Source organism: Coloeus monedula, assembly GCF_965178545.1.
Source record: "Coloeus monedula genome assembly, chromosome: 2".
NCBI classification, from domain to species: Eukaryota; Metazoa; Chordata; class Aves; order Passeriformes; family Corvidae; genus Coloeus; species Coloeus monedula.
The window spans coordinates 40,728,558-40,750,228 of record NC_138782.1 but is presented as its reverse complement, the minus strand read 5'-3'; the positions used below and the strand labels follow the sequence as shown (position 1 = coordinate 40,750,228).

General features: G+C 38.8%; 1 protein-coding gene across 2 annotated transcripts in view; it reads left to right on the top strand.

The window, feature by feature from the left end:
- Nucleotides 1-21,671, top strand: part of PRKN (parkin RBR E3 ubiquitin protein ligase) — a 699,935-nt gene that overhangs the window by 561,187 nt on the left and 117,077 nt on the right. For both annotated transcript variants that reach the window (XM_082276720.1, XM_082276719.1), the window contains one exon: nucleotides 14,173-14,234. In XM_082276720.1, coding sequence (XP_082132846.1) covers nucleotides 14,173-14,234 — 62 coding nt within the window. The remainder of the gene's footprint in view (nucleotides 1-14,172; nucleotides 14,235-21,671) is intronic.

Here is a 21,671-nt window from a genome sequence, read left to right as displayed (position 1 = left end):
AATTCTTTTCTGTTAGATGAATAGACAGTATGATCTCTTGTATTTATGCCTGCCTGTCAGGTTTTTTATAGTAGAAACACGAATCACTGTTTGTAATGCAGGATTAGCCTGTCTCACACAATGTTATTAGAATTAGACCTGACTAGTGACTTAATTACTTTTTCTTCTATATTTAACTTTTGTTTTCATCCCACACCAGCTTTTTCACTCCCAGGAACTTCTTATATTAGAGCAAATACTGAAGAACGTATGTATTATTTTTCTGGATTTGCACAGACAAAAAATAAGAGCAGTGTGGAGACCCCCCTCAGTGGACTTCTGTATTCTGAGCTGCCAGTAAAATGTAAAAAGATTGCACTATGATGTCCTATTAGACCTCAAGACTGCAAGGACAGTTTGTGTTGAACACAGGCATTTTTCATAATTATGTTGCCTGCAGAGTTGCCACCTGCCCTAATTTGATCTGATTACGGTGAAATGCAAAACTGTCCTCATTTCTTAAGTGGAACTTTTCCATGTTCCCTCTCAGAGAACAGCAAGATATGCACACAGGTATTGCTGCTGCAAAGGAGGAACGAATATATTACAATTAGGTATCAATTAAGATCTGAACTCCTTTACAGGAGTTCAGGTCACTTTTAGACAATTGTTTCATTCTTTAGAGTTCTGGAAATGGTTTTCTGTCTTAAAATCTCTGTGAAAAAGAGAAAATCATAGCCATTCATCCAGATATGGCTGTACTATTCTGAGAGACATTATATATTCTGTGGCTTTTTAAAATTCTCTTTTGGTTGGGTGGGCTTATTGTCCATGAACATTTATTTTTAGAGTAGCCTGGGCTTGCCTTGTAGTCTGAGTCATTTATGTAGTAATTTAAATATTTGTCTAAGTTCTCAGTGAAAGGCTCATGTTGAAGTCTTATAAATGCTTCATAGATTAAAGGAATAGCATTTTTTTAATATACTGTTTATACAGAATGATGTCATATCCCGGGGAAAAAAAAGAAATGCAAAACTCAAAAGAAAAGCATTGCTGTTTCTGGGTCACTGGATATTGTTTGCCATTGTCCTTTCTCCAGTAGTAATTTTGTGTATGCTTATGCATGTGTGAGTAAAAGAGTGAGACCTGCATGTGTGCTTCTTGGTTTTTCTGACAGATGTTTTTTTAGCTTGGCATATTGATTTTCCTGTACTGTGGACAGAAAATAACCTTTCAAAATTGTATTTTAATGTCCTTAAACAGTAGGTTTGGAATTAAAAAGATGGAAAGCTGTGTTTGTTCTCTGGCCCTTGTCCACATGTTTCTTGATGGTGCAGTGGCTTATTCTACATTACATAGTCAGTGTAATAACCTCACTTGGTAAATACAAATGAGATGGAAATTTATTGCATTATGAAACTGGTTTTTTGTCTATAACTTCCAAAATTATAGGAGAACATTTTCCGTAATTCAACTTTTAAAAGGAAAAAGGATAAATATTTACTTTCCAAATCTGATTCTCAGCATTTGGGCTTTACAATATTGTTTACCATGACAAATATATTTGTGTTCTTGAGCCATCAGCTGGAAAACGTCTGTGTGAACTTCAGTTTAATTTCGACTTAGAAACCTTATAGCATTTCTATTTTATACTTGCTTAGTTCTGGTATTCAGAAATTTGAATCTTCTAAGGATTTGCCCCTCAGTAACTAGCAAATTAAATTCTTCTATAGTTATTTTTACCTTGTGTTGACTTTTATTCAGGGATAGTTGGATTTTCCCTGAGAAGGCAATCTCCTCTCTCATAAAGTCTCCACCACATGCTGAAAGCTCCTGACCTCTCACTTCCTTTCTCAAAGGTACTGATCATCATCAAAGGCCAATGCCAGCATGAAGGTGGGAATTTGAGAGAACAGAGTTTTCTTTAGAGATTTCAACTACTTTTTGAATAAAAGATGAGAAAACCTTTCATGAATTGAGCTGATAGAGCTAAAAACCTAGCAAACTGAGAGTGAAGAGCTCCTTTCAGGCCAGATCCCTGCAATGAGATTTTCACTTCCATGGTTTATATGGTGTAAGGTGTGAGTCTTCCAAAAGAAGTTTAAAACAGCACTCTTGTATCTCAACTAAAAAAAACCCTAAAATCACCTAGTTGTGGTAGGAGCCCTAGTCTTGTTAATTTTCTCTTCCATGCAAAGAAACTGTAGAAACAACTTCTGTTATTTAAGAAGCATTAAAAAATGGTTTTTCTGTAAAATTTAATTTGACAATAATCAATGCTAGCATGGAAAGAAGGGAGTTTCCTTTTTATTCTTTGCTTCTGGAGCTTCTGTATGTGAGCAGTAAAGGTCATAGCTCAATTTCTCATTACAGATAGACAGCGTGGAATTTGTTGTGTTGCATGAGTTTGGTATTCACTGACTTTATTGAGAATTGTATGGGTGAATTTATGCCTGTAATTTAAACTGAGATATTGAGCAAGCAGATGGTGCAGACTATTCATCAAATATGTTTGCACCATTGCATGGTTGCCCTGAACTCTCAGGCTCTTGGGCTAGACTGAATATTATTTCTTAGAAAATTTCCCCTCTCTGAAAGACTCTTTCAACAGTTTGTCACATAGCAGTGCAGAATATACAGAAGACTGCCAAAAATAGTGAACAGTGGCTTGCTGGCATTGCAGAACTCAGTGCAATTCAGGGTTTGAATGCTGATGTGACTAAACGTTACTTGTTCAAGTGTGGTTTAACTGTTGTTTTAAATATGCAAAAAGGAAGCAAGGAAGCAGGTTCTAAACTGAACAGCAGGTCAATATTCCTGCTGATATTTTTTGTGGTAAAGATTAAAAGAAAGACCTTAGCAGAAAATGGCTAATGTGGTTCATTACTTCTAGTCATTTGGCTTTAAAGCGTCATTTAAAAAAGCAGTGAGTAACAGCATAGTGAAAGCCAGAGTTGTGTGCAATGTGAGAAAGCCAGACCAGCAGAATTTACTACAATCACTTTATGTGATCCTTTCCCAACTCTGCTGCAATCCATTTGCAGAATTCTTTCACAAGTACTCCATGAGAGTAAAAAATGTGCTCTGTGTCTTTGCAGGGTTTTGAATTTACGAGCGCACAAAGATGTAACCTATTCAGCTGGGCAACTAACATCTAACATCTCTAGTGACTGGTCAGAACAGGACAAGTATTGCGTTCTGACAGTCAAGCTTTCATGAAACTTTCTTGACTAATAGCTTCAGCAGCCTTTTTGATAGCAAAATAATCTATAGGTCTTTTTATGGACTTCAGCTGTCAGAAGTCAAGCAAGAAAGAAAAAGCAAATCAACGTGGTACTGTTTGATGAGGTCATTAATGAAGAGCAAATGGAATTTCAATTCTGATTTTTTTTTTAAGACAATAGGTTTCTTACTGCAGATTGACCTTTGAAGAAGTAGCAATTAAATATGTCCTTTACAGGCACACAGTCTTTTTAACAAGTATTATGTTTTGTGTACGTAGTCTATTTGTTTGTTGGTACGAATACCTGTAAGCACCATTGACTTAATTGTTGCTGTGATAGTTTGCTTGAGCTGAAGAACTGCTCCACCATTTGTAGTTTTAGAGAGATTTTTAAAGACTTAGAGGGAAGATCTTCACTATGTTGACCTCTGGGTACAGAAACCACACACGAGCATTGCTTGTCGTCTTCTCTGGTGCAGCATTGCCCAAGTGCAGAGCCGAGCTTTGCAGTCTAAGTATGTGCCTGCTGACTTTGAAAGGACAGAAATCAGTACTTCTTGCTTTTGAAAAAACTTCTTTTTAAATTTTTTTCCCCGACCAATCTGTAATATTGAAGTCCTCTAATGTGTCTCTTATCGGCATATATTTGTTTTGTCTTGCTATCTACTCATCTAGATTATTGTACAGAAAAATATCATCTGCAAACTGATGATTATTAAAATGGCATGAGTACAAGAATGCCATGTAATTTTTTTAGTTTACTTTATTTGTTTTTGCTGAGTAGGTAACTTTTTACACAAATTGTAAGGGGGCCAGTACAAGATATTTTGGTACTAAAGGATTGTCCCCCAATTTTCAAACATACAGCTGACTGATTTCATGAGAGGGTTTTGACTCTGACATGGGATTTTATGATCAATAGTGGTTAGTAATAATTGATTCTCCAGATGAAGTTGTGTGCCCCCGTGAATCCTCTGCATTTTCAGACCTGCAGATGTAAGTCATGGGACTTGAGATGACAAGTTATTTACAGGACTGTTTTATGACCTTTCTTTCTTTAAAAATTAAGTCTTTTTATACAAAGGAAGATCTATGTAAATATAAGTGTACGTATACAAATTAATGAAGTTCTAAGTTTGTCCACATTGGGAAATTATGTAGGTAGCAACAAAGAAAAAAACTCAGTAATTTACTATTTACAAAAGTATTGCTCATGACGGTTGTAAAAAAATAATGAAAATGGCTATAGTAATACTCTTCTGTAGGATCTGTGAGAAAATGCTTCAACATGTTTTCACAATGCACAAGCAGTATTCCAAATATAGCCTTGTATGCTTGTATTTTATAAATTACATACTCAATATTCTTCATAATATCTTTTTCTCTTTTCAATAAAGTATTTATGCATTCCAGACACCCTCCTTAGTTTTGTCTTGGTTCACATTCACGTAACATCAAAAATGAGAAAAGGTCATCTGTAACATCTAAACATTTAATTAACACAAACGCAGTGAAGTCACTTCATACTTTGAAATCATTGTCAGTTCCTGCAAGAAAGGCCACACTCTAACCAGCACAGGACTGTTTTTCACTGGAAGAGATGCAGACAGCAGAAAGGTGTGGGGTGTTCCAACAATATTCCAGTTAGTTGAACAACTTGGAGGAGACTAGGAAAGTGACATAACAAATTAATGCACATTAATTACTACTAATTACAAACTAATTAGAGGACTTCAAACTTGCTAAGTTTTGTGTGAAAGTCTAGTCTGACTCCAGCCTTCTTACTACCCTGTTTCCATTCCCATTGTTACTGTACTCACTGCAGAGTTGTGCTCTTCCTGCCATTGCTGCTCAATCAGCAGAGTAGTCTGTGCTGTGCTGAGTAACTTGTAGTCACATCTGGAGTCCCAGGCGCTGTCCCACTGTAGCTGAGCTTGGCTGTGCTCTGGATGCATACCTGCTATAACAAGCACCTCTGAGTTGCAGGATTCCCTAGCCATCTTTCCATGCATGGCAGACCAGCTTGCACTTGCCTATAGATATATGTAATTGTTGCTGTATTGCAAGTCCTGCCATTAGAGTGCTGCACTGCCAGATTTTTAGGATTATGTTTTTGAATACGGAACATTTCTCATACCTATACTAAAGTCAGGAAAAAAAAAAATACCAACATATCCATTAATTTTCTAAGCATGAAGTGGTTTTCTCAAGTATGTGAAACGTTTTCTAGTGGCAAGCTTGGTTTAGCAACTAGCACTGTGAAAAGATATCCTTTGAAGGACACTGATAGATATTCATGCGTGGTTATGTTCAGAGCCCACAAAAGGGATGTACTTTTCAGAATTAACAAGTGTTGATGCAGACATAAATTCTGAGTGAGAGAAATGGAAGTTGCACTGTGCTCATAATGTAAATGCTTAGCTTTCATGGAGCTAAATGTGACGGGGAAATTTACATGCTCCAATGTTAAGCATGTGCAGCAATGATTGGAATTGCAGCTGTTGGGTGAAATTCAAATAATCTAACTTTAAAAGTCTAAAAGTTACTTGTGTAAATCTTGCCAAGTCACCTTAAACTCCTCACTTAATGGAAATTAGAGGATATTTTTTTTGTGCCTGTCTTGGATGATGGGAATTAGTCTGTGAAGGCATGTATTCCTTCTATCAACTAAAAAGGAAGCATGCAAGGAATAAATTAGACTCATGTAGCCAACATTTTAATGCTTAAATGCATTGAAATGAATTTCACACAACTATGCCATTTGGGGAAAGATGAAATTTAAAATGCAAAGCATGAAATAATGCTGCAAACGTATGGTAGAAGATGTAGCACACAACCCTGCAGTGGAGATACATATGCTTGTAACTGTGGTCAGTGAAGACATTTTGTGATTTTCTATGATTCTCTGAGTGATTCAGCCAGGGTACCTCCATCCAGGTGCTGGTAGACAGGGGTACTGGGACAGCCCCTGCTCTGGGCATTGGGCACCTCCCTGGGGATGGGCCTGAACATGGCCCTGGCTTGCCAGGGCCTGTGGCTGGGGAGGGCAGGGCTGTGGGGAGCTGAGATCAACCCAGATGCAGGTGGGTGAGGCAGGGGATGACATGGGGTTCTGGCTGGGACAGGCAGGGCTGGTGGTGCCATCAGGGCACTGACACTCATGTTACTTCTCAGCTGGCTCTGTTTGAAACAGCTGTCATTTTTTGCTTCCATTTTGCCATTTCATGCAACGTTAAAGGGTTGTTTTAATTTTTCCTTTGCCTTCTCTCTGAAGAACATAAGTCATACAAAGGGATAATTTCAAGAAAAAAAACCAGAAGCTAATTCTGTCTGAGAAAAAGTATGTGAAGATTTGGGTAATTAAATTGGTGTTAGAATCATAATTTAATTAGAAGTGTAGTTGAAAATGTGTGTTCAGACCGGTTGAAATCAGGGTATTTATGATGTTAGGAGACATCAAACCGTCCTTCCTAAATTTTGTTTCTTTATTCTTCTCTTGGAGATACATGTACTTATATGAACAGATTAAAAATATGTTTATGAAGAGAATACCACAATGTAAATTGCAAATTTACAGTTTCAAATTTCTCTAACTTTAAATGGACCCTTCATTTGTAAGTACAGCATTTGGAGTTAAATTATAAAGCAATATGGGAATCAATTAACAACAAAATTATTCAAACAAGTGAACTTGTGTATGATGGAACATGTAGAAGCAAATAAAATGCTTTAATTTAATTTAAGTAATAACACTTTAAATAGAGGCAAAGAAATTACTTGTTGTGACTTTATAAAGCTGCTGGTCCTTTGAACTGGGCATCATCCCTTCATTATTTTCCTGCTTAGACTTAGGCTCATTCCTAAGATATCACATTAGTCTTATGGATCTGATTGCTCTAAGGTCAATGGAGCTATGAAAGAGTAAAAAATGGTGTAGAAATATTAAATATTTGCATCAGTTTTGTATTTCTTATATCTTGCTCTGCCTTCATAGTTAGCAATAACCTGTAACAGTCACTGTAGCTGAGAACATATGAAACACATAGGTTTGAATGTAAGCTGAAAGAGGGAACGGATAAGCAATTTAGCTGCCATTTTATCAGTCTGCAGGTGTCCTCAATCCTGAGTTTTCGCTTCTGATTAAAGCCAATTGTCCATGCTTTTGCATCACTTCCTTTCAACACTTCCATGTGTAATTATTATTGATTTATTTGTTTAATATTCCTGTGGTTTGTTTATGTCTGTGGAAATTTCATGATAGCTTGTACTTGTCAAATAATAATTGGTAAGAGGGAAGTGAAAAGTTTTGGTAATTGCTAAGAATATTCATTATAAGGGGTTCTGTAGTATAGAGGTGTAAGGGTTTGGTCCGAAATACTCATTACTGTTTACCTTCTGTGAGATAAGAATTAGGAGAAAAGCAAAGCAGGCACCAAAATTGAAAGAATACAAAGAAGTTTATTAACAGACCTAAAAGAGGGGAAAAAGGAAAAAAAATATCATACCACATCTTCAGAATGCTTCTCCTCCCCCCCCCACCTTTCTCCCTTCTCCCAGTGACAATGTAAAAAGAAAACCCTTGAGATGTTCAGTCTGTTTACCACTTCCATAATAACCTTGTTCAGTCCATTTAGGAAGAGGAGTCTCTCTTGCCCATGCTATGAACACATTGTCACAACGAGACAGTCACCCAGGTTGGTTCTCTGCTTGCATCATGTGACAGTCCCTTCCCACAACTTGCAGCTTTTCCCACAACTGCTTTCAAGGGTCCAATCTTGAATTACTGGGGTGCAATTTTAAGGTTGAGCCGTTCAGAAACAAAAGTTCTCTTCACCCATCTCTGGGAGCATTTCATCTCTAAGAACAGAGGCCCTCCTCCTTCCCTGGGAGCAAAGGGTCTTCCTCATCTTTATCTCCAGGACTATCTCTGGGAGCATCTCTAGGAACTGAGGTCTTCTCCTTTTCCATTTGGAGCAAAAGTCCTCATCGCTTCCATCTCTCCCTGTTCAAACTTCTCATGAAATTACCACTGTGTCAGCATCTGCCTATCTCAGCGCAGATGCTTTTGCTCACAAGTACAAGTTGAACGCTCCACCCCCCATGCCTTCATGAAATTACAATGGGATACTCTGATATATCACAGCTTTACAACAGAATTTCAGCTTTAAGCATCTCCTCTTTCTCTTCCCTCAGGTTTTCAGCTCTTCACAGCACTAAAAGGGTTAATCTCACCTAGGCCTTGCAGATGGAATGAAGCTTATCGCTGTTGGTCACATGATCCTTTGCCGGAGAGCAGAGCAGCTTCAGCTGAATCTTGACCGCACTGGAGAGGGGGAGCCGGGCTGCTCTGTCTGTGGGGGTGTTCCACGGATGGAACAGGGCCCATCAGCTCCAGGATGGCCATGGCCTCGCCCGGCCTGGCCCGAGCAGGGCCTGGGCCGGGCCCGCTGGCCCCCACATGGGGCCCGCAGCCACCTGTGCCAGCGCCAGAAATGAGAGAGAGAGAGCTGGGGGGCGGGGCGGTTTGTCTATTCTTAAGTGTGGATCACAGGGGCGGTCACAATTTTAAGTGGCTTAAAGAATTGTCCATATTCAAACTGGCCAGCTGATAGGTTCTGTTAGGTCACAGAGGAAGCTGTAAGCACCCCTTTGAAAGGACATCACTTCTGGGACTATGCTTGCTAACCCATGACAAGAGGGCATAAAAACTAATCCTCAAAGCATTCCGTACAAAATAGCAGAAATCTGTAAAGTGCAGTTTATTTATGTCATTTGGCATGTGCTAGCTTCACATCAGAGACTTAGACAATACACTTTTCTGTAAATGTTTGGTGTGTACAGTTTGCCAGTGAACCCATCAGGTGCTGTGCTTAACTAGTGATAATATTCAAGTTTCTATGTGTGCTTTCGTATACATGAATACGTTGATGGATATAAGGATGAATTTTTGGGTGAGATGATAAATAGTTCTTAATGGTTTTGAGCAGAATAGGGGCTTTTTTAATTGTCTTTACTTTTTATTTATGAAATTGTTATTTTTCATAACCTTTGTCTCTAGTCAGTGCAGGAATTTAACATAATCCAACACTTTTTCAAAACTCACAGATATTTGGTAAAAAGAGGTTGCAGTGTTAGAACATGTTTTACAAAGGTCCACTTGCAAAAAAGAAGAAATGAAAAATAGAAACAGGAAACATCAGAAATATACACAGAAATAGAAAAAAAGGAAATTTTTTTTCCTGAAAAAAAAGAAAAAAAGGAAAAAAGGAAATTTTTTTTCCTGAAATTATTGCTTCTGAAATGTGACAACCTGAAATGACTTCATGCAGACAGCAGACTGTTAAGATGTGTCAGTATTATTCAATATTGTATGCATGTGGCATTTCTGAACTTGTTGCTTGTCATGGGTTAGCAAAGCATACTCTCAGAAGTGATGTTCTTGCAAAGGGGTGCTTACAGCTTCCTCTGTGACCTAACAGAACCTATCAGCTGGCCAGTTTGAATATGGACAATTCTTTAAGCCACTTAAAGTTGTGAACACCTCTGTGATCCACACTTAAGAATAAACAAACTCTGGTCAGAGCTCTCTCATTTCCAGCGCTGGGACAGGTGGCTGCGGGGCCCTGTGTGGGGGCCGGCAGGCCCTGCTCGGGCCAGGCCGGACCGGGCCACAGCCATCCTGGAGCCAATGGGCCCTGTTCCACCCACAGAATCCCCCCACAGCCCTGCTCTGTGCAGACAGAGTGGCCCGGCTCCCCCTCTCCAGTGCGGCCAAGATTCAGCTAAAGCTGCACCACTGTCTGGCAAAAGATCATGTGACCAACAGCGATAAACTTCATTCCATCTGCAAGGCCGAGGTGAGATTAACCCTTTTAGTGCTGTGAAGAGCTGAAAACCTGAGGGAAGAGAAAGAGGAGATGCTTAAAGCTGAAATTCTGTTGTAAAGCTGTGATATATCGGAGTACCCGTTGTAATTTCATGAAGGCATGGGGGATGGAGCATTCAACTTGTGAGCAAAAGCACCTGCGCTGAGATAGGCAGATGCTGACACAGCTGTAATTTCATGAGAAGTTTGGACAGGGAGAGATGGAAGCGATGAGGACTTTTGCTCCAAATGGAAAAGGAGAAGACCTCAGTTCCTAGAGATGCTCCCAGAGATAGTCCTGGAGATAAAGATGAGGAAGACCCTTTGCTCCCAAGGAAGGAGGAGGGCCTCTGTTCTTAGAGATGAAATGCTCCCAGAGATGGGTGAAGAGAACTTTTGTTTCTGAACGGCTCAACCTTAAAATTGCACCCCAGTAATTCAAGATTGGACCCTTGAAAGCAGTTGTGGGAAAAGCTGCAAGTTGTGGGAAGGGACTGTCACATGATGCAAGCAGAGAACCAACCTGGGTGGCTGTCTCGTTGTGACAATGTGTTCATAGCATGGGCAAGAGAGACTCCTCTTCCTAAATGGACTGAACAAGGTTATTATGGAAGTGGTAAACAGACTGAACATCTCAAGGGTTTTCTTTTTACATTGTCACTGGGAGAAGGGAGAAAGGTGGGGGGGGGGAGGAGAAGCATTCTGAAGATGTGGTATGATATTTTTTTTCCTTTTTCCCCTCTTTTAGGTCTGTTAATAAACTTCTTTGTATTCTTTCAATTTTGGTGCCTGCTTTGCTTTTCTCCTAATTCTTATCTCACAGAAGGTAAACAGTAATGAGTATTTCGGACCAAACCACTACACTAAATTGGTGTTTCTGCCCGGTTACAAACCGAACGTGCTACATTGCTGGAAAGAACCATGCCAACAGTGACATAGTTTTTAAGCTCTCTCTTCGCTAGTAACGTCAGGATCTGTTGTATAATCAGCTAAACAAGATCCAGTGAAAATCTGAACTATGAAAAGATTGAAAACTAGGTTGGGCAAGTCTCTGAAAAACAGACTATGCAAAATATTGTATTTGGAAGAGGATGCAGCAGTGGATGACTAGTAACACTTAAATATGTATGTTTTTGATAGAATCATAGAATAGTTTGAGTTGGAAGAGTCATCTAGTCCAGCGCCCCCGCAGTAAGCAGGGACACCTTCAAGTAGGTCAGGTTTCTCAGAGCCCTGGCCAGCCTGACCTTGAATGGGGCAACCCATTCCAGTGTTTCACCACCCTTACCATAAAAACACTTCTTTCTTATATCTAATCTAAATCAACTCTTATGCAGTTTAAAACCATTACCCCTTGTCCTTTCACCATAGGCCGCCCCTAAATAATTTGTCCCCATTTTTCTTATAAGCCTCCATCAAGTTCTGGAGGGCTGCTGTTATGTCTCCCCCAAGCCTTCTGTTTTCTGGGCTGAACAATCCCAATTCTCTCACCTTTCCTAATAGACCAGGTGCTCCAGCCCTCTGATCATCTTGGTGACCTTGCTCTGGACCCACTCCAACACACCCACATCCTCCTGATGTTCTGGGGACCCCAGACCTGGATGCAGTTACTCCAGGTGGGATTCTCACCAGAGCAGAGCAGATCAGCAAGATTCCCTCCCTCTCCCTGCTGCCCACGCTGCTTTGGATACAGCTCAGGACACGTTTGGTTTCTGGGCTGCAAGTACTTATTGCCAGCTCATGTCCAGCCTCTCACCCCCCCACCCCCAAGTCCTTCTTGGCAGGACTGCTCTTAATCCATTCATCCCCAGCGTGTATGGTAGAGAGGATGCATGTAAAGAGTTCTTAAAGGGGAGACTATATAATTGATGTGTGAGGGCAGAATAGGATGGATTTCTGGGAGAAAAACGGTTCTCAGGAAATATAATTTCAAGGAGAATGGAGAGAAAAAGTTCTTGCTAGGGAAGAAAAAGGAAACCTTCCAGTTTTAAGGCGTTTAGTGAATAACAAATTGGAAACGATAAGAGGGAAGAAAGAAATAATTGATTGAAGTAGAAGCTGTAAGGACTCCAAAAAGCAGAATGCAGTTTAGCTGGTGTTCTAAAGCTAACATCTGTCAAAGATTAGCAGGCAGCATTACATGAAATCATAATTATCCTCTACACTTAGAAATTCTTATAGCAGTATGCAATCAATGTAGATATTTTCAGGGAAAACCACATGCAGGAAAAAAATATTGCTGATTATGTAAGAACTTGAGGCTGAGAGAGGAACCGTGTTTTATACAATAAGTTTTGATTTGAAACACAGAGAAGACAACAGCTCTGGACTGCAAGTCAGGGCATGGGTCAAGAAGTTAGTGAGACAGAGTTGGATTGAGATGTAAATCCCAGTGAGAAGACAAGGAAATGCTGTGTAGCTGCAATTCTGTGGTAGGAGTAGCAAGGACAATTAAGTACATTGAGAAAGAGAAAGAATAAACATCATGGAAAAAATGAGAAAAGAAATTTAAACGTGATACACAGGTTGTGCTTCTAGAAGTTGAGGAGAATAAAATCTGATTAAGAAATAATCACTTAGAGCTAAAACTCACACCCTCAAATATGTGAATATCCTTGTGCACGAGGAAGAGGTGGGTAAAAAGAAGCCTGTAAGGATATCCTAGGTTTCATTAAATGGGAAGAAATGCTCATATTTAACGAGAGACAAGTCATTAATAGACAACTCTTACTATATGCTTAAACCCGGGCCAACTTTAAACCTTGTCTACCTTTGTAAGGGTTTGCTGATGAAGTTGTGTAGATGGTGCATTCTTCACCTATTCCTCCACTGAATGGATATAAGACATTTACCAGCAAAAGACTGACTTGAGTAACATTTAAATCAGTTCCCTAAGTGGAAAAATGTATGCAATTACAAGACTAGTGTCATTTTGTCTATTGTTTGGTTTTTTGCCTTTTTAGTATGCTGCTTTCAAGTGTAGCTTTTCCTTCTGCATCCCTAAGACAGCTATGCCAACAGAAATTGTGAGTGTAGGTCGTGTCTCATTGGCCTTGAGTAAAACCCTGGTGCTGGTGGAGATTTTTCTGATAATTACATCCAAATTAATTTGTATTCTTTTAATGGCAGTCATTAAGAGTGAAAGGTAACTATTTGTAGTTGCATCAGCAGAAAACCAGGTTGATAAAGATCACGGTGCCACCCATTTTCTGAGGGGAACTATGCTCTTTATTCCTTTTAAGAAATGGTCTCTGTTCGCAAAGAGATGCTTCAATTTATGGTAAAAAGAATAAAGCCCAGATAGCTTTCTCAGTCTGCACTTTCATCCATTGTCAGGAATTAGTCTAGTAGTGTACAAAAGTCATTTACAAAAGTAGTGTTCAGCAGCCTTGGATTGCATTGCCAGGAAGGTAACCGCGGTCTAAACAGGGGATTAAAGTGGCAGCTAGCAAGACATATTCTTTCTTACTGGCTGGTACAGATGTGAAAGTTTGTAGTGATTGAAAATTAATCTCATTGCAAAATTCTGGCAAATCACTCCTCTGCCTGTGTTCTTGGTTTGTGTGTTAACACTAGCAGGTAACAGCCATGTATATGTGAAATGGGTTATATTTGCAACAGCCAAAATTAAAGGGATCTGTGGGGCCTATGAAATCCTTCAGGGAATCAGGAAAAGCATGTATTATTCTTAGAAATGAGTCCAAACCTGTTGTGTGAATCAGAATTCAGCTTTGGGCAGCTCCAATGTTTTGATGAGAGATCCTCTTTTAACAGGCTTTTTGGCTTATACTAAGGGTTGGCAGTATCTGGCAGACAGTGCTGCCCTTTTCATCTTGCTTTTGTTTGTAGTCCTTTGGGGAAAGGGCTAAAATATTCAGAATATAACCTTTCTAAGTGTTCTTGGTAGCATGCTCCAAAATGTGGAAGGATTATTTGATAGATGGCTTTCAGTATTCTGGTGCCTGCAGAGCCATGGCTAATCTTTCTAATCTTCTTTATCTAAGGTAATCTGTATATTCTATCCTCTCTGCATCTATGTGTCTTATGCTGAAACTGCTCTGACAGGAAGCTCTAAAATGCCTATTTTTTTTTTTCTTTCCAACAGCTGGCTGCCCAGATTCCTTGATTAAAGAACTTCATCACTTCAGGATTCTGGGAGAAGAACAGGTAAGTTAGCATCTCAAAGGCAGCGTCTTAATGTCATGAAAGATAGACGCTAATGAGGCAGTTTCATCTCTCTCCAGGGAGACAGAGTGTATCTCATGACCCCCAAAGATCTGAAATGTGGGAAAAAAACCACATAGGAGTTATATGTGAGAGCTGGGGTTTTTTTTAATCTATCCGTCAGCCTTGACAGGTTATTAATTGGTACATCTGCTACCTGCCACAGTTTTTCAGCTTTTGACTACTGCAGTAAACAGACTCTCTAAAGCAGCAGACAGACAAACAATCTGACTAAGGGATTGGTACTAACAGCTACTCATGATATTATCTGTCCCTTTGTGTGTCCCTTTTTCTCTTTTAAGAGTGTTTCTCATAATTATAGCTGTGCTTTGCACTCAGAAAACTATTTCTGTAGAGGCACCTAAGGAAAGCCTAAATGAAGTATGCTTTACAGCACTCACAAGAAGGTCAGTTATTATTTTGTCAATAATGAAATTAACGTACAGAGGTATTGAGAAGTGGCCTTAAATTTTGAGAGACAGGTTGAATTTTCAAACCCTCAATGCTTCTGAAATTCAAGTTGTCTTTATCTCTGAAGTATCCCTCCTAAGGTAGTGGTTACAAAGCCTGACTGCCTGACACAGAGCTACAGGTGCTAGGGACCAAGGGGCTGAAAGCCCAGCATTAGTGTGTTGTACATGACAACATCCACATCTTTTAATGAACCTGGCACCAAGGGACTTACACAGGGTTGTATGAGGCCTGTGAGAGAGGTAGGAGCAACTCCTGAGATGTTAATTCAAAGTCTTTTTTCATCATTTTAAAATCTGATTAGATTGTCAGGAACACCCCATTGCTTCTCCTTTCCCTGTCACTCTCCCTTTTCTTATTACTGCTGTTACAATTTCTAGACTTCCGATTTTCATCCACAACCCCCCACTTCAGTTGTTGTAGAGAGTTAGAGGTCATGTTTTTCAGGCACTCAGTTTTTCCTTAGCAAGAAGGCAACATGAAGGGGAGTGTGGGAGGGTTTGTCTGACAAGAATTTTTAAAATAAATAAATAAATAAATAAATAATTTAAAAAAAAAAAAAGACAGAAAACAGAATAGGCCAAAGGAGATACTGGAAGTGGGAATCTGGTGAGATTGAGGATTTAGGAAGAGAAAATAAAAGAAGTTACAACTAGGATTGATGGGGCCAAGAGACTGATTAGAGCTACCTGACAAATGGAGGGCAGAGTGAGATGAAGCTTGGGTAAAGTGAAGAGATGGGGTTGGTTCATGGAAGGGATTGGTAGTAGAAACCAGATTGATAAGGATAAGGGTCTGACAAGGAGCGTGGACCAAGGACTGGAAGGGAATGACCAAATACGGAAGCTTGCTGAAGACACTGGTAGATAAAGGAAGATCTGCACTTAAGGTGCATGAAGAGGTGAAGATAAGCAGACTAGGAAGAGTGGGACAAAAGGAGAAATTTGAGGGAAAAGTAAGGAACAGCTAAACCAAAAGGCTGCAAGTATGAGAGAGAAGACTAAATCAGACAGACTTGACAGCTCCCCTGGCAAAGCCCTGAGAATGGAGTTGTGGACCATAGCCTGACTAATGACCCCTGACAGAGCATCATATTTAACTGATGGACTTTCTTTGCAAACAGTGAACATTGTCATGAGGCTTGAATTATTTCATTAGCCTGTACAAGTATAAGGATTATTGCAAATATATTCTGTCCCTACAAAAGCATTGTTAGCATGAGTCTACTGAAGACCACAGTAGCTTTTGTTTGAAGTTAGCACACTCTTTGATAGTCAGGAAATAAACTGGTACAAAACTAAGACAAAAAAAAAAAAAATTAAAGTACATCTAAATAAAAAAAGAAAGGAATTACAGGCAAAGTCCTTATTCATGTGACTATCTATTTATTTCTTATGTTTATTTAGTTAGATATTTGCTTTTTAAAAAGACCTAAAATGTGTCTTTTTCTGTTATCACATATACTACATAGAAAAATTCATAATTAATTATAACACTATTTTATTCAGACTCCTTATAATTTCAGTATTATAAACCATCATATATTTTCTCCAGGAAATAGCCAGAGAAATACAGGGACATGTTCCTGCTTCATATCCAATCTTGATTTATTTTTAAAGTGCTTATGCATTTAAAGCTAGATTATAAAAGCAGAATGGACTATTGTGATAATCTGTTCTGATCTACTTTAGAATACACATTACATGACTTTTTTGGATTAATTCTTGTTTAAACTGCAGTTTATTGCCTAGAAAAGCATTTATTCTTTGTTTACAAATCACTTGCAGACTTTAGATCCTATTATAGCTCTCAGTAGTGAAAGACAAAATATTCCCAGCCTCCTACCTTTCCACCACTCTACCAGCACCAACATGCGTCCTATGTTGCATATCTCCCATTCCTCAGAGTTCAAGCAAAAAACCCCTGGTCTCCCCCTTTTGTTCACTGAGCATTTGTTTCCAGTAAGTAAAAATATAAATAAATTGACCATGTAAATGGTCATATAAATGTAAATACTGACCATATAAAATGTTTGTTGAGGTCATTAGGAAAGAAAGGTTTTGGGTGGTTTTCAGGATCGAACCTCTTGAAAACATGTGTCTGCCTGTCTATCTGAATTGTCATTATATAAATGTAAGCATTGATTAAAAACCAATGCTGAGAAATAGAAGTGTGAAGAGTTACTGATTAATATTTCCTTACAGGAGTTGTATAATAATAATAAGACTCCTGTTCAAAATTTCCATGTCTTCTATTTCTTTAGGAACATATATTACAGGAAATTTATTCTAGCTGGAAAATCTATCTTTTAAGGTTTAGTTGATGGCAATAGATAGTTTTTAAAGAGGGAATCAGTTTTTAGGCTTTATGGAAAGACACAGTCATAGTCTGAGTGGTGAAATAGAAGAGTACAAGCTTCCCTGGTACATGATATGCATTGGGGATACCTAATTTACCACATAAAACCAGCTTCCAGAGTAATTGGCTTAAAAGGCAACACCAATACACTCAGCAACAGATTGCTACCCTACTTGACCTTTTGAGAAGGTGCCAGAGAGTCTGACCCAGGAAAAGTCTCCAGGAGCAGCTTTGACTGGCTTTTTTGGGCCCCCTTTTCACAGACTCTCCCAGTCCACAAAGGTCTGTACAGGACAAAGAGAGTCTCCTGCACATGGAGTCCCAGGAAGGGTAAAGCCTGAAGCTTTCCAATTGCCCAAAGCTCTGCTGCACCTTCTCTTGCCATTTGCTCTCACTTTTCATAATCCATCATTTTCCCCTAGCTTAATGGGTGCAGCCCAATCTTCTGGCTAACTCCTCCATTTCCTAAGTACCTGAGATACAGTCAGGATCGGGTTGAAAGATTTATTAAGTGGGGAGCTACTGAAAAATAGCACAATGTAAGAAAGTCTCCTGCAGTAGCCATTTGCCCTGTCAGGCTGGCTGTCTCTACAAGTAAATGTTTCTACAAGTGGTGATAGTACAAGCTGCTTACAAAAATATGCTAAAAATGCACCAAGTATGGGCTCTGTTCAAATACAGTGCAGGGCAGGTAATTCTACAAGCCAATGCCACAGACAGCAGAGAAAACACTCTAATTCAAACATAAACACAATATACCAGCCTAGCAAGATGACTTGCAGTGAATTGTTATGGAGTCTCCCTAATGACTCTATGAGAAACTTCCCTCTTGTCCCCAAAGTGATAAAAAAAATCTTGTTTAATTGTTTAAATGGAATATTGTGATTCATGAGTAAAATAGCAGCTACATCTGAAGGCTGGAAGGGAAAACAAATAACGAGAGAGCAAGCAATCTGCTGCTATACCTGAGTGCCCCCAACAGGTCACAGCACAGATGAAGCAGATGACTTGCTAGTGACAGAAAAGGAAGCTGCTAAGTAATGTATAGCTGCGCTTCTCTGTTACATCATCTGCTCTGACAACTTTGCAGGATGTATTGGCCAGTTCCTTGATATTTTGACAGGGGAATGATCAATTTTAACAGATCTCTCCTATCAGCTGCTAGTGAAATATCATATCACTGCTCACTTTTTTTTAGAAATGATGTAAGCATTTATATCCCTGGAATCTGAGCAAGCTTGAATGGGGGCAGTTTGGAGAGGGGGAGGGGGTGTTTGTTTGTTTTGTGGGGCTTTTGGTTTTTGATTTTTTGGGCTGAGGGGGGATTCCCACATTTCCTTGTCAGTTAGGGAAAACTTATGCAGAGGAATACCCTAGAACACCCTATTTTGAAAATCTCTAGATGCACGTTCCCATGCTCTTCAAAGGTGGTGTGGGCTTGCGCTAGTTTTCCCAGTGAGCTTTAACTTTAGGAGATACAGAAATCAAGTATGAAATTAACACAGCGTGGTTAGAGATCATTTAACATTAATTGAGGTTTGGAAGGATTTTGTATACAATGTGTGCGTGTGTCAAGGCTGATTTTTTTTTTTAATTGCAATACTTGCTAGAGGAATTTTTTTTCTCAAATGCGTGCTACTGAATATTCATATAAATCCAGTCTTAAAGTAATTGATATATATTTACCCATTCAGGCAAAAGTAATGTCATATGACAATTCTAATTAATCAGCTGAGTTTAGTGCAGGAAACTGTCAAATATGATCAGCAAAGTGCTTCTGAAGTATTTGTGGGTTAAGATTTTTTGATAACTGCACTTGGAAAAAATACAAGCTACATCTCAGTAATTCAAATCAGTTCAAGAACAGAATAAATTTTTCATTGGATTATTTCTCCAAGTCCTAATAATTATGCCAAAGCTATTTTGTTAGTATTCTAAAACCTTAATCTTTGCAAGTGTACTTTCTTACACCTCTGCTGCTTCCCACCCAGTCCCCTGGCTTCAGCTACTACTCAATATAAGTGATACCTATACACATCTCTCAGTTTCTGCCATTTTTCTGTCTAACATCTGTTTTCTCTCCATCTCATTTGGCTCACCTTTTGGATTTGTCATCACCATCCCATCACCCACTCTCTGAGCTACTGCATTCAAGTCTAGATCCTCTTTACACCACTTTTTTTTTTAATAGCTAGAACTTCACAACAAATTTTATAGTCTTCCAACTTCATATGACTAGTGATATGCCTCTCTTTCCTTCCTATACTGTACCTGCCTGGAATATCTCCAAACCACCTTCTTCCCTCACTCAGAGGTAGCTGGGATTTGTGTGAATTCCTCAGCTTTGTCTCTTACGGAGTATCATAACTTTAGCCTTTAAGTTCTTGTCTTAAGCAGGATATCTCTACTTTCTTACACTTTTTTAACTTATTGTCCATACAGTGGGCAAGGAAAAGTAATTTATTTTTGGTTCAACAGCTGAAATAAAGAATGAAGAAAAAGAAAGAAGGTACTTAGTCAAAACTAATTTAAAGGATTTTTTTCTTCCATAAAAACCAAAAATAATGTCATTTTTTATAGAATTCAAATTTCTCTTCCACCCAGATTTTATTTAATTCAGAGGGAAGATTTGAACACCAGTGTTCAGGATCTCAGGTGTATGTGGAAGTTAGGACGTCTACCTTCCCTTGCATAGCTTTGATCTGCTTTCAAGGAATATACATGGGTTCACTCTTGTGACCTGAGAATTGGGAGCTGGTATCCACTACACTGAAACTCAGTTCCACAATTTGCAACAGCATCAGCTGAACAGATTTCCTTGAATCAATTACAGCCTTGATGGTTGTTACTTGCAGTGAGAAGAGGAATGTGCATTTGTCCACAAGGGTGAGAAGAAACCAATATTTATCTTTAGCATTCAGTCTATTCAGACTGATCCCTCAAGTACCTGGTGGAAGATCACAAACTTCCTGTAGTTTGTAAATACAGTGCTAACCCATACATTGTGCTCAGTCCCCTTTCTTCATTGCTTCATGTTGTCCCTCATGTATTCGGTTTGACTTCCAATACAAGCTGCTCTAGTGTTCTCTGTTCTCTATTTTCTATTTTCATATTTTTCACCTTGTGCTTGCTTTCATATCAATCCTCTAACTGCAATCTCTCTTATTTTTTCTCCATCTCTACTCCAGTTTAATTTTGTCTGTGAATGGTGATGCACTGGTCCAGTTAGAAGTTTCTTTCCTAAATATTTTCTTCAGACAACTGCCTTACCCAGTTTTCCATGACTCTCCAGTCAGTCAAATTCCAGCCCTCTAGATGTGGTTGTCTTTTTTGTCTCCATGAGTGCTCCGGTGGTAGCAAGAAGGAGCTGATGCTCTGAACTTGCTCTTCCAATCTGACCAGTGGCCAACAGAAGAGCCCAAAAACTTAGGAGAAATAAATTAAGGGTGCTCCATGGAGAGCCATGTCAGTCCATCACTTTTTTATCTGTATTTTAGATGACACGTTTGTAAGTATTTTTACTAGTCTAAGGAGTATTACTGGGTTTGTACTGTTAGTTGCCTAATTACATTATGGAACTAATTCTTCGAGTTTTTGTATGTGCATAATACATATAAATAAAGTGCTTAGTCTACATTATGGACTAATAGCCTCCACAATCTAATTTTGAAACACACAGATGGTTATTTGATTTATAGGAGCAGTAAAAACAATCTGACTCCAGAAAGTAGATTTGCTTTCCTCTGAGACTCATACATGCAGTTAAAGAAACAAGTAATTGAATTACATTTCAGAGATTTGGGCTTTACATCTACTGTTATATTTCTGTCCAAAGTTCTCTGCAAAGCTGCTACTGAGCAGATGCTTTTAGGTGTGGGAAAATAAATAAATAAATAAATAAAGGTAAATAAATAAAACAATACCCAAAGTATAAAAGCAAAATTAAAACAGCTCAAGGCATATGTGCTGGGGCAGAGGGATTGGAATAAATGACATTTTAAGATTCCTTTGAACCCAAACCATTCTATAATTCTATGATATTAAATCATAATTTTTTAATTAATTTACATGGCCAGGAATCACTGTATTCATGAAGCGTGTTTTGCAGGAGTTTTGCGCATCCAGGTGCATTTCAGTTTTGTCTTGGTATCTGAATCTCAATGTAACTGAAAAGACTGCAATCTATAGTTAACCTGTTATTTCTGTGTCAGCCTGGTGATTTCATTTATATTACTCTTGATTTACAGCATCAAATGATTGAATTCACTGGTTGAAAACCCAGTACTGTTCTAACACTCAAGAGAAACCATCCCAACCTGGAAATTAGAGAGCAAGGAATAAATGCTTTCAATTATCCAGCCTCCATGTCTATGTCATACTGTAATTTATAATCTAAAGGCCCTGGCAAGTCCTACAAGCAAAGATTGCACAAAAGAAGTTCATTATATGGTCAAAATATTGTAAATAGAGCTTATGAGTAGAGCTTTTTCCACTCCAAATTTTATTCCCTAAAACGTATAGATTTGGGCTGACTGGGACAATTTACAAATT